Source organism: Ahaetulla prasina, chromosome 18, assembly GCF_028640845.1.
Source record: "Ahaetulla prasina isolate Xishuangbanna chromosome 18, ASM2864084v1, whole genome shotgun sequence".
NCBI lineage: Eukaryota > Metazoa > Chordata > Lepidosauria > Squamata > Colubridae > Ahaetulla > Ahaetulla prasina.
The window spans coordinates 7,159,436-7,171,722 of record NC_080556.1 but is presented as its reverse complement, the minus strand read 5'-3'; the positions used below and the strand labels follow the sequence as shown (position 1 = coordinate 7,171,722).

Sequence of the window (12,287 nt, the reverse complement as noted above, 5' to 3'; positions counted from 1 at the left end):
ATTTCCATTTTCCAACATCATATTTATGTAAAAACTATTATCCATCATTAATCATTAATTTTTATTTATTACTGATTCAGGCCTGCCCGATTGCCACTTCCTTTCTTCACAACCTCCCTCTCTACCCTCTACTACTTTCACATCCTTCATCTCCTTCACTTTACTACTTCCTCTCCTCCTTCCCCACTCCTCCCTTCTTCCACCCTATCTAACCTTCTTATTCCCCTTCCTCCTTCTCTACTCTTTCCTACCTACTTTCTTCCCTCCTTCTACCCCTCTCTCCTTTTCTTTCTCAAATGGCAGTCGCCCTTGCTCAAATTTTTGAAGCCCACCCCTGATGAAAAGGGTAAGGAGGAGCAGGACGAATCCCTCTATTCTACTCTTCACAAGCTGCAATTTGTGCTTAAGCCTCGACGTCAGCACAAAGACAAACCTGGTCGTCCGCAAAGGTCTCAAAAGAGTCATCAAACAAAGTTGATGGTCTCTGAGAGAAGATCTACGAAGGAAATTCAGACAATGAGAGAAAGAGGGAAAAGAGGGTTCACTTAGGGCGATGATGAGACAATCCGACTATAGTGCAGTTGATGGCTAACCTTTTCCGGACCAAATGCCCAAAGCGTGCACGCACACACGAATGTTTTACGTGTGCCTGAACGCCCAAAATGCAATGCGCGCATGGGCCATGCGCACATGCCCTGCCCCTGAGCATGCACGTGTGGCCCCTGTACGCGCAGCTCCTGGATGTGCCCCACCTCCCCGTGCTTGCACGCGCCCCCCCCCGCCTGCCCGCCGTGCATGCATGGCAGAGACCCAAAGAGCAGCTGGCTGGCGGGAGGCGCGCACGCCTGCACGGCGGAGATGAACTGGAGCGACGGCTCGTGTGCCATCAGAGAGGGCACCGTGTGCCACCTCTGGCCCGCGTGTCATAGATTCACCATCACGGCTATAGTGCAATCTTTCTCAACCTTGGCGACCTTAAGCTGCGTGGACTTCAACGCCCAGAATTCCCCTGCCAGAAAACTTCGGCAAGGTTCCAGAATCTCACCTTAGACCTTAAGAATATCTGCTGGAGCCTGGTGCAAAATGGGAGGCACGAAGCTACAACAATTACAACCGTGGTGTTGAAAAAAAAAAATCAGACTTGGAAGGGGTTCGTGGAACATTTTGTGAAGAGCTCTGTTCAGCATAATTTTAATCCACAGCCTGCCTTCAGGACATCAAGAAAATTAAGATGCCTACTTTCTGCTCTCCGCCCATACATCTTTTTTGGTTATCATACTGATGTATTATTTTTATTGTCTTCCTTTAACAGATTACAGGCAGATTTAACCGTTAACAGATTACCAGAGTTGGAAGGGACCCTATAGGTCATCTTGTCCAACTCTCCGTCCAAGCAGGAGACCCTACAGCAGGGCTGTCAAACTTCTGGCCCGTGGACCAGATGCATCACGTGCTGGCTACGGTTAAGTTTAGCAAAGGGGAAAAAAGTTCTGATACGTCACGTGACACAACCATGACATGAGTTTGACACCCCTGACTTACACCATCCCTGACAAATGGCAGTCCAATCTCCCCTTGAAGCTCCAGTGATGAAGCTCCCACAACTTCTGAATGCAACTTCTGTTCCATTGGTTAATTTCTCTCACTGTCAGAAAATTTCTCCTTATTTCCAGGTTGAATCTCTCCTTGTTCAGTTTCCATCTATTATTCCTTGTCTGGCCTTCAGGTGCTTAGATTATTCAGGTACTTTGTCATTGCTTATTTAATTGTTCTATTATTTAATTTCTGTTCTGCTTACATTAGTTTTTTAAGGGATGTTTTTAATTATTGTGTGTATTCGTATTTTATCTGCCTGTTCACCGCCCTGAGTCCTTCGGGAGAAGGGCGGTATACAAATTAAAATATTATTATTATTATTATTATTATTATTATTATACCTTTCATTTGTCTTCCTGTTCCTTATTGCAAGGCGCCTAGAATAGCCCCCACAACGAGATAGGTGGCAAATAAATCTGACAAATAAATAAATTTCTGATATCCAACCTACAGAAAAGCGTATGCGCTTCTAAAATGATCGCTTTAATTGATACTCTCATTTTAACTGAAACCATTTTGAAACCGTATTGCAAAAAAGTGAGACGCGTACAAGCAGCGAGTCGATCGCAGCGCTACCATTTCTGCAGAAAAGCCCCAGCAAATTGTTGGACCCCCATCAGTGGTTAGGATCTGAAAGAACGGACCTGAAACCATTTTATCGCACTACCTACCTTTTTCGGGGAGAAGACACCAAGCGTGCCTCCATCTTCTCGGATGGCGACTCCCATCTCAGCTAAGAGAGCTTCTCTATGGAGAAAAGGACAAGAAGTGGTTAAGAATTCCTCGTAAAATACACTTTCGGGAGTGTATTACTAAATACTAAATTTCGGGAGACGTGGGAGAGAGGTATTTAGTTTTTCTTTAACGGTGGGAAATCACACAGTACAAGAAGATGAAACAGTAAGAGGGCCGTGAAAATATTTGCAGATCCCTCGCATCCTGGACATAAACTGTTTCAACTCCTACCCTCAAAACGACGTTATAGAGCACTGCACACCAGAACAACTAGACACAAGAACAGTTTTTTCCCGAAGGCCATCACTCTGCTAAACAAATAATTCCCTCAACACTGTCAGACTATTTACTGAATCTGCACTACTATTAATCGTTTCATAGTTCCCATCACCAATCTCTTTCCACTTATGACTGTATGACTATAACTTGTTGCTGGCAATCCTTATGATTCATATTGATATATTGATCATCAATTGTGTTGTAAATGTTGTACCTTGATGAACGTATCTTTTCTTTTATGTACACTGAGAGCATATGCACCAAGACAAATTCCTTGTGTGTCCAATCACACTTGGCCAATAAAATTCTATTCTATTCTATTCTAAAAAGAGATGATGTAATGAGATATAAATTAGAACGAATGCATTTCTTAAACTCCCCAGTTTTTACAAAATATGTTTTTGATTAGAACCGTGGCGGCGCAGTGGTTAGAATGCAGCATTGCAGGCTAACTCTGCCCCCAGCCAGGAGTTTGATCCTGATCGGCGCAAGGTTGACTCAGTCTTCCATCCATCCAAGCTTGGAAAAATGAGAATTCAAATTGTTGGGGGCAATGTGTTGACTCTGTAAACCACTTAGAGAGGTCTGTAAAGCATTGTGAAGCAGTATAAAAGTGCTATTGCTATTTTACTTCCTTCCTTCCTTCCTTCCATCCATCCATCCATCCATCCTTTCCTTTCTTCCTTCCCTTCCTTCTCTTCCTCCCAGTGGTTAGAATGAAGTTTTGCAGGCTAACTCTGTCCACTGCCAGGAGTTTGATCCTGACTGACAGGCTCAAGGTTGACTCAGCCTTCCATCCTTCTGAGGTTGGTAAAATGAGGATCCAGATTGTTGGGGGCAAGAGGCTGACTCTGTAAACCGCTTAGAGAGGGTTGTGAAGCACTATGAAGCGGTATATAAGTCTAAGTGCTATTGCTGTCAATTATCTTCTTCTGATAACCTCTAGGATAAAACAACCAGGTAAAATAGCAACAGGAGGATCAAAATAACTTCGAGCCAACTTCTTCTGCAGAAGTATCTGGGAATTTTCATTTCATATTCATATATCTTGCATGAATTTAATTTGATTTGATTTGAAGATGATTTCTTCCTTTCTCTTAGGATTACCTCAATGCTCTTCTATTGTTCTGAATTGTCTATCCACAGACGTAACCCTTCCCTTTCTCAAATCTCCCACCGGCAACTCCATTTCTACCTGGATTATAACCCTTTTATTCTAAATTATTCCTCCTCATGACTCCAACCTCTCCCTTTTTTGGCTCTGGAAGTCAGGGATTCAAAACCATCCAGCGGAATCCTACTCCTGCTTGAAGTTTTATAACTTCAAGTCTTCTTGATCCTCTAAGGCAGCGTTTCTCAACCTTGGCAGCTTGAAGATGTGTGGACTTCAAATCCCAGAATTCAAACTGCTAAGGTTGAAAAACATGCCTTTAAGGTAACGATCAAGATGCTATGATCTCGTGTAGATATGAGATGTAGATTTTAAGCCTGAATTGTTTTTATTAGGTATAATATCAGAAAAATTAGACAAGGAAAGTATGTATTTAATATTACACGTTGTTAACAGCAGTGAGGATTATATTTGCCCAATATTGGAAAAATTAAGAAACACCGCGACGAGATAATTAAGAAGATATTAGGCTGTGCAGAAATGGATAGATTGACATTGAAAATTAAGCAGAAAGAAGACACAGAATACTGGAATCAAACATGGAATCTATTTTACCAGTGGTTGGAAAAAAGGGGTGGAGATTAGAAATATAATCAGCACTCTAAGCAAAATAAATAACCAGACAACACGATGTTTATTAATTACTAAATGGTGTAATTAATAAAAAAATCAATACAATTTGGGGAGAAAAAAAGATGATATGGGAGGACTAACCTCTCCATCCTGATTGCTTCGGTCTTCCTCAATTTCTCCTCCCAGGTTTCATTCAGCTCTGCAATGATTTTCTCAGATTCCTGGGGAAAAATGAGAATAAAGGAATGGGGTTATGTAAGATTGAATATGGGTTTAATTCTTGGTTTTTCAGCACCACAAATTTAAATCTAGCCAAATGAAAATATTGAAGTAAATAATCAGAACGGTCAGCGAAGAGACTGATCCCCCTGGAACCGGGAAATCGTAAGCGTTTTTGTAAAGCTTTTGGCTTTGTGATAGATCCTGCCATTTTCAACCCATATTTTTTTCCCTTTTCTGTCATCTAAAGCCCTAAAAATTCCATGTCACGCTGTCATAAAATAGCTTCATAGTTACGAAGCCAATGATTTTTAAATGTTCTTTTGACCGGGCTACCAACTCGAAAAAGAACCGCAGCAGAATCCTACCTGATGCCAAAATTACGCAAGATTTGGCCCAAGATTTTGGACATCTTTGTTGAAAAGTCTTGGTAACTTGTTCTCTCTCCAATTAATCTTACCATCTAAAATCTGGAAACGTTACTCTTTTTTTGGGGAGTGGGTGCAGATCAAGGAGGATGGAATACGCCATAGGGTTTAATCAAAGAGCCCACCCTACTGGAGGCAGATTGCTGTTACTCCTTGAGTCTGCACATCTGCACACATCCATCACAAGCGCTCTCGCAAAATCCAAGGTCAGGAGAAAATGCTAGGCAACATCTTTTAGTTACAGCAAGGATGGTGTGGAGATCCGATAAGGCAACAATGCCACTATAGGACTTTCAGATTTACGCACTGAGGACTAGGAGCATAGGCTTTCCAAGCAGAGGGAAGACCTGCGGGAGTGCAAGGCCAGCTACCGGCGCCTGGAGGCTCAGTGGGCTGAGATGGTCAGCCGGTTCCAGCCCATGATGCAGTCCCACCGGAACAAGGCCCTCGGCTCTTTGCCACCAGCAGCACTTCCCTCCAGCCTTCCCCCAAAGCCCCATACCAGGAGGCTGAAGCGGACCCCAAGTTGGAATTTCTGCCCTCCTCCGACCCACAGAAAAAGACCTTGAAGGGGGAGACTCTCTGCAGCAACACATTCATTGCACATATCTGTCCCAGGGGCCGTAGTTTGAGGACCCCTGATTTAGTGCAATATTAAAAATGCAAATAAATTTTTCTGCAGACCACCAAAATATTCTCATGGGCTAACCGGTGGTCCATGAACCACCAGCTGGCGGCCGCCGTTCTAGAACCACATTAGCACTGGGATACTTCAATGTGATGAAGCTTTTCCCGCGATCCCATCTTCAACCAGCCATATAACAAAGAGTCGTTTCTTTCCTCAGGAATGGGAGTGGGGGGGAGAAATTTCTCTTTTGAGCAGAGTGTCACCAGGGCTGTTTCTCTGCCACTCACAGCAGTTTTTTTAAAAAGGGGCTACGCTCGCAGATGGATCGGCTAGGCAGGAGATAAAACATGACGGAGGGTGGGATGGGAATGCTTAAGCAGAAGACGAGTCAAATGCCCACCAGCCTTTTCTTCCAGGATGGACAAGAGGATACAATATGCGGTTCCGCACACATTCCCTGCCTGGTAGCTTTAATGGCATTTCAAAGCTCGCTGCAGCAGAGGTGCTGCTGTGAATACTGATGAAAACAGTATCCCAGACATTTGCAAATCAAGAGATCTGAAGCTGCCACCTTGAGCCAAGGCAGGGTCTAAGGGTAGAGAGAGAGAAACGGTCACTTTTTTCTTTTTTTTCCTTTTGCCCTCCACCCCTTTTACTTCCTTTTTAAAATGCCTACATTTCGTACGCATCCAAGTTTCTCACGGGAGGGGAAGTGCAAAAAAAGGCAGCATTCAAAACCCACAGCCCAGCCCGAAAAAAAGTATTCCACTGTTGTGCCCTTTGGAAGCCGCTCAGCACACACACACAATAAACACACGGATGCCGGACAAAAGGCTCCATTGTCTGCGGATAGTAGGGCATTTTCTGCGGCCCGCACATTTTTAATGAGCAGCCTGTAAAGTCCCTGCATTACGGACGGTTTAACAATGACTCCTAGAGAGATCGACCAATACAGGAATTTTAAGGGTCGGTTTTAACTTTGTGGGGGGGAGGGAAGATTCTCTTTAATTCTGTTGGTCAGGCTGAGGACTCCCCTTAAGTAGGAAGGGAGGGGAAGCACCTCCATCAAAAAAAGATTTTTTTTAACAAAAAAATCAGAAGCTGCCGAAGCTCCTTCGCAATGCCATTACCGCTGATGCTTTTAATTTTGCGGCCTGCCTAAGTTGTGTTGTTTGCTGGGTTTTTGATTTTTCATTTTGAAGAGCAATGCTAGTGGGATGACTTTATATCATGCTTTGGTTAGATGGTTTCTTTTCCTTTTTTTTTCTGATGGGGGTGTTATTATTATTGTTGCTACAGATCAATAACGTGAAATCACAGCTGCTGGTTCTTCAGCCAATGTTGGCTTCTGTTAGAGTTTTCAGTATTATTATTATTATTATTATTAATAATAATAATAATGATAATAATAATCTTTTTATTCATTAAACATGAAATTCAGTCAACTGAACATTTAAAAATGTGTCACAAATATGAGTGACTGGTGCTAATTGTTGATACGGGTTGCTGCCAGTGTCCTAGGTATCAACCAAGTATCTTCTTAGAATTATTATTGTTATGATCTCTTTTATTCGTTAAACATGAAACTCAAGTCAACTGAACATTCAAAAACGCATCACAAATACCACTGACTGGTGCTAATGGTTGATATGGGTTGCTGCCAACATCCTAGATATTGACCAAATACCTTCTTAAGATGTACAATGTTCCGAGTAACACAGTTTTTTACAGTTTTGCTAGTGTTATTGCAGGAAGCTGCAATTTGTTGATGTATCTTATAAAATTCTTGGACATTATATTATATAATTGCTATACCTGGTGACAGCAGAATCGATGAGAAACAACTTGAAAAAGTCACCAGATATCAAGATTTGAGAATCGAATTGCAGAGACTCTGGCATAAACCAGTGCAGGTGGTTCCAGTGGTTCTCGGCACACTGGGAGCTGTGCCTAAAGACCTAAGCAAGCACTTAAAAGCAATTGGCGCTGACAAGATCACCATTGGTCAGCTGCAGAAGGCTACCTTACTGGGATCTGCTCGCCTAATCCGCCGATACATCACGCGGTCCTAAATGCTTGGGAAGTGTTCGACTAGTGATCTGTGCTACGAAATCCAGCATAGTTATCTCATTTGCTGTGTATACTGTCGTCGTCGTCATTATTATTATTATTATTATTATTATTATTATTATTATTATTATTATTATTATTATTATTATTATTATTATTATTATTATGCCTGGACAGGTTTTCTTGCTTCTTTCCTAGGGCTGAGAGAGAGGGACTGGCCCAAGGTCACCCAGCTGGCTTCATGTTTAAAGGAGATCACAGTCACCTGATTTTTAGCCTGGTACCTTAACCATGACAACAAACTGACTCTCATCATCATTATTATTAACTGCCCTCCCCCAATAACCTCTGAAAATATCAAATGGTTTCTGTTCTGAAATAGGATTCCCAATCTTGGCAACTTTATGGACAGCTTTTGCGCCGAAGACAAATTCCTTGTAAGTCTAATCACATTGGGCCAAATAAAGGAGCCCATTCCTATTCCATCCCATCCTATTCTATTTGGAAAATGGTGTGAGCACGACCAACAGCTGCCTTGCCTAAGGCCAGACTGGTCACAACTCATCAGCAACAGGAGGAAGATGGTGAAGGTCAGCTGGGTGCAGCAAGGATTGGGCAGGACAGGACAGGGCAGGGCAGTGTGTGTGTGTGTGTGTGTGTACATGGACTTCAGCTCCCAGAATTCTCCAGCCAGCATGCTGAGAGTTGAAGTCCACACCAGAGGCGGGTTTCAGCAGGTTCGGACCAGTTCTGGAGAACCAGTAGCAGAAATTTTGAGTAGTTCGGAGAACCGGTAGTAAAAATTCTAACTGGCCCCGCCCCCATCTATTCTCTTGCCTCCCAAGTCCCAGCTGATTGGGAGGAAATGGGGATTTTGCAGTATCCTTCCCCTGCCATGCTCACCAAGCCATGCCACGCCCACCAAGCCACACCCACAGAACCGGTAGTAAAAAAATTTGAAACCCACCACTGGTCCACACCTCTTAAAATTGCCAAGGTTGGGAAACTCTGTTCTAAAGAAATATATTCGTGCCGCACTCTAACAGATGTTGTTCTGGGCTAAGCCAAGATGGGTTTCTTTGGCCATTTGACAATTCCAGCTGCCGTACCTTCAGACGTTCAATGGCTTCCTCTCCTCCAGGCGTGGACATGATCCGTTCTTGGATACTGGAGACGGCCGTTAAGCCCACCTGACTACTGAGAGAGCAGGAAGATGGAGAGGCGGTGAGCGAGCCCATGGATGCTGTGGAAAAATGGCCAGGACGTTGATTCTCGGAGGCTAACAAGTATCTGTGCTTATTGTTCTGAAAATCTTTCAGATCTGAGAGAGAGAGAGAGAGAGAGGGAGAGAGGGAGGGAGAGAGGGAGAGAGACAACACACACACAGACAGACAAGCAGAAGGGAGAAGCAAGGCAAAGAAGAAAGGGAAAGAAGAGAGGGAGGAGACACCGGTATCAGAGGAAAGCGCACAAAAAGCAAACAGACAGAGATATAATAGTTCTAGGATGGCAGTTTTGAAGTTTTGAAACATGGTCCCTTCGATCAACCCTTTGTCAAAGGCAAACAACCAGAGCCCCACATGAAGAATTCAATTACTGTATTTTTCGGAGTATAAGACGCTCTGGTATATAAGACACACCTTAGTTTTTGGGGAGGAAAATAAGAAAAAAAAAATCTGCCTCTGCCTACCAGCATCCATCTGGCAAGCATCCTGTCAGTGTGAGAGAGAGTGTTGAGGGCTGTTTGGAAACTGAAACAGTATTTGCTGTGTGAGCAACAAGGAAGGAGACAGCAAGGAGCTTGGGCGTGGTTTATGCCATGCCAATCTCTGAAACTAAAACTGAAACTCCTCTCCTCTGCTTGTGTTTTGCTTGTATTTACTACCACTTTGGAAAAGCCTGCTCTTGGTATGGTATAGTTACTTCATGTGTTATATTATATATAAAGAGAAGTTATTGAATCCTGCTGAATCAGCATGTGCTTTCTGGATGTCGTTGCTGCTGCAAACTGACACGTCCTTGCAGCAAATAGCAAACAGCCTGGTCAGCTTCAGCACCTTATTGCCTGATTCAGCAACAGCAGCTGATTGGCAGGTGGATCGCCTCCTGGAACACCCCCAATCAGCTGTTCCAGGCTGCAGGGATTGCCACAGACCATTGCCTCCTCCCTGCCTCTAGCTTTTGGCTACATTCAATGTATAAGACACACCCAAATTTTCACCCTCTTTTATTGAGGGGGGGAGAGTGTGTCTTATACTCTAAAAAATACGGTAGTTACTTTATTGCTTATGCCTCTTTCACAGGAATCTTCTCAGATTGGTAGTTTGCACTTGAGCAAGACTAGAGGGTTGGACCTTGCTCTCTTATGCCTATGTAATGATTCCGGGCTAATTCCCTACTTGACTCCTTCCCCTAGCTCAGCTAGTCTCTGACAAAATTTGAGAGAGCTCCTTCCCTGGAGTTAGCAGCCAAAGGGCTCAGTCTTTTAGGTATCCTGTTCTTTTATCTGGTTCTGGTTCAGCTATAGAGTAAGAGCTTTGCTATCATCTACTAACCGATCCTTTCAAATGTTAATATCAGGGATTGAAACAATTAGAGGCGGAGAGTCTGCTGGGCATAATTTTTTTTTAAAAAAATGGCAGCCATAATGCCTGGTTCTTTACATGTGTCGTATATGCAACACAATAGAACAAGGGATGGCTTTGATCACACCATCTTTTTCCCCTCCATATCTGGCAGAGACCCTTCAGTAGGGAAATCAGAGACTCCTGAAATGAATGATCAGATTAACTGCTACTCTCTTGGATAAGATGGGACGAGAGCCAAGCGTTCAATACTGGCCATTATCTCCTTCCAATAGGCTGATGGTGCAGGGTTTTTGAAAAATCCCGTTTTTCAAAGAAGGGGAAGAATGTAATTTTAGGATTAGCCGGCCCTAGAAAGAAATTACCGTATTTTTCAGACTATAAAATGCACCTGCATATAAGACACACCTAAATTTAGAAAAGGAAAACAACAACAAAAAAGTTTTTGGCCTCCATGTTTTCAGGCCTTTTTTCGGCTCTTTTCCAGCCTTTTTCCAGCCCATTTTCAGGGCTTTTTTCGGCCCTTTTTTTCAGAAAAAGCGAGCCAGAAAAGCCTACAAAATGGGTCAAAAAAGCCTCAAAAACTGGCTGAAAAAAGCCTTGAAAATGGGCCGAAAAAAGCCTCAAAAAGGTCCAAAAATGGGACATGTGGAGGCCAAAAAAACCGGCTGGCGGGTAGGTGTGGCTTCGGCAATATTCGATCTATAAGATGGACACACATTTTCACCACCTTTTAAGAGACAAAATAGTGCGTCTTATAGTCTGAAAAATAGGGTATCATCAGTGCTATGTCTGAATGTTCTTAGTGTATCCTGGATGATTGTCAGAATAGAGGTATGGTTCTGTTCTAACAAACATATCTAAATTCTTCCGAACCCCTCCCAAATGGCATCCAGAAATTTTCACATTTCACGGAATTGTCGGGCTGAAGGTACCCAACACATACATGTTTTTGTTCTCAAAAACTTTTCGCCGCGAACTGAAAACATATTTGTTTGTTCGTGCGGGGCTTTCTTAAATTGTTTAATTTTAAATTTTAAATTTTTTCTGGTTTTAATTGGGGTTTTTAGATTCTTAATTCTTAATTATTTCGGCCATACTGTATAATAAGTTTTTTAATTGTATTTTAACTGTATATTGTTCTTTTTTATCCTGGCTGTACACCGCCCTGAGTCCTTCGGGAGAAGGGCGGTTTATAAATCCAATAAATAATAATAATAATAATAATAAGAGCCCAGTAGTTATGTTTCAAGTGGGTTTAAAAACTGCCATCTGTAAATTCAGAAAAGAGCAGGATTGAGAGTCGAGCGCAATTCGAAGACCGCCAGGATGGGAAGCCAAGGAGGCAGAGCAAAATCGCACACACCCTGGAAAAACTCATGCATCCACAGGAGAGCAGGGAAGGCTTACAAATTGCCAAAGCTGTTGCTACACAATTGTCACAGAGCACCACACACGGCTAGCCCATGCATATCCCGCCCCCTCCTCTCCAAAAGCAGCGGCTGCTTGTACTAAAATCAAGAGTTAAAAAAGCTGTCAAGCTGAAAGCGGCATTTAAAAAAAAAAAAGGGAGGGACAGAAATACTGGAATTAAAAAAAAAAAGACAATGCCAGAAAAAGAGACTAGATCAATTACACTTCCAATTCTGTGCATTCAAGGAGATTGCCAATAGATCTCTTCTGTCTTTCTTGCTTTAAACGGTCAGGGAAGGACTGAGGCCTTGAAAACAGCACTCAGGAGTTTTGCAAATTCCCCCAACTTTTTATTTTTATTTTTAATCCCCACTGAGGAAAAGAGAGGTCTGCAGGAAACTGCTCAGCCATCTCTCTAGCAATCCATTCAATAAAAGCTTTCTGTGTGAAACCTATGATATGAATCTAATACAAAAGGCATTATCCAGTAGACAGCTGTCTTGATATCAAATATTCAAATAAATAACAAAAATGAACTGTGTTTTTCAGCTACTTCAGATAAGCCCCGGTGGCGCAAGTGGTTAGAATGC

At 42.7% G+C, this 12,287-nt stretch overlaps 1 protein-coding gene across 9 annotated transcripts in view; it reads right to left on the bottom strand.

Annotated features, from left to right (window-relative positions):
* The window catches only part of KIF1B (kinesin family member 1B), a 134,208-nt gene that overhangs the window by 71,135 nt on the left and 50,786 nt on the right, over window positions 1-12,287 (bottom strand). For 5 of the 9 annotated variants that reach the window (XM_058161269.1, XM_058161268.1, XM_058161274.1 and 2 more), the window contains 3 exons: window positions 8,809-9,020; window positions 4,496-4,575; window positions 2,268-2,343 (listed from right to left, as the gene is read on the bottom strand). In XM_058161269.1, coding sequence (XP_058017252.1) covers window positions 2,268-2,343; window positions 4,496-4,575; window positions 8,809-9,020 — 368 coding nt within the window. The remainder of the gene's footprint in view (window positions 1-2,267; window positions 2,344-4,495; window positions 4,576-8,808; window positions 9,021-12,287) is intronic. The other 4 variants (XM_058161272.1, XM_058161273.1, XM_058161275.1 and 1 more) reach the window with 1 other exon arrangement.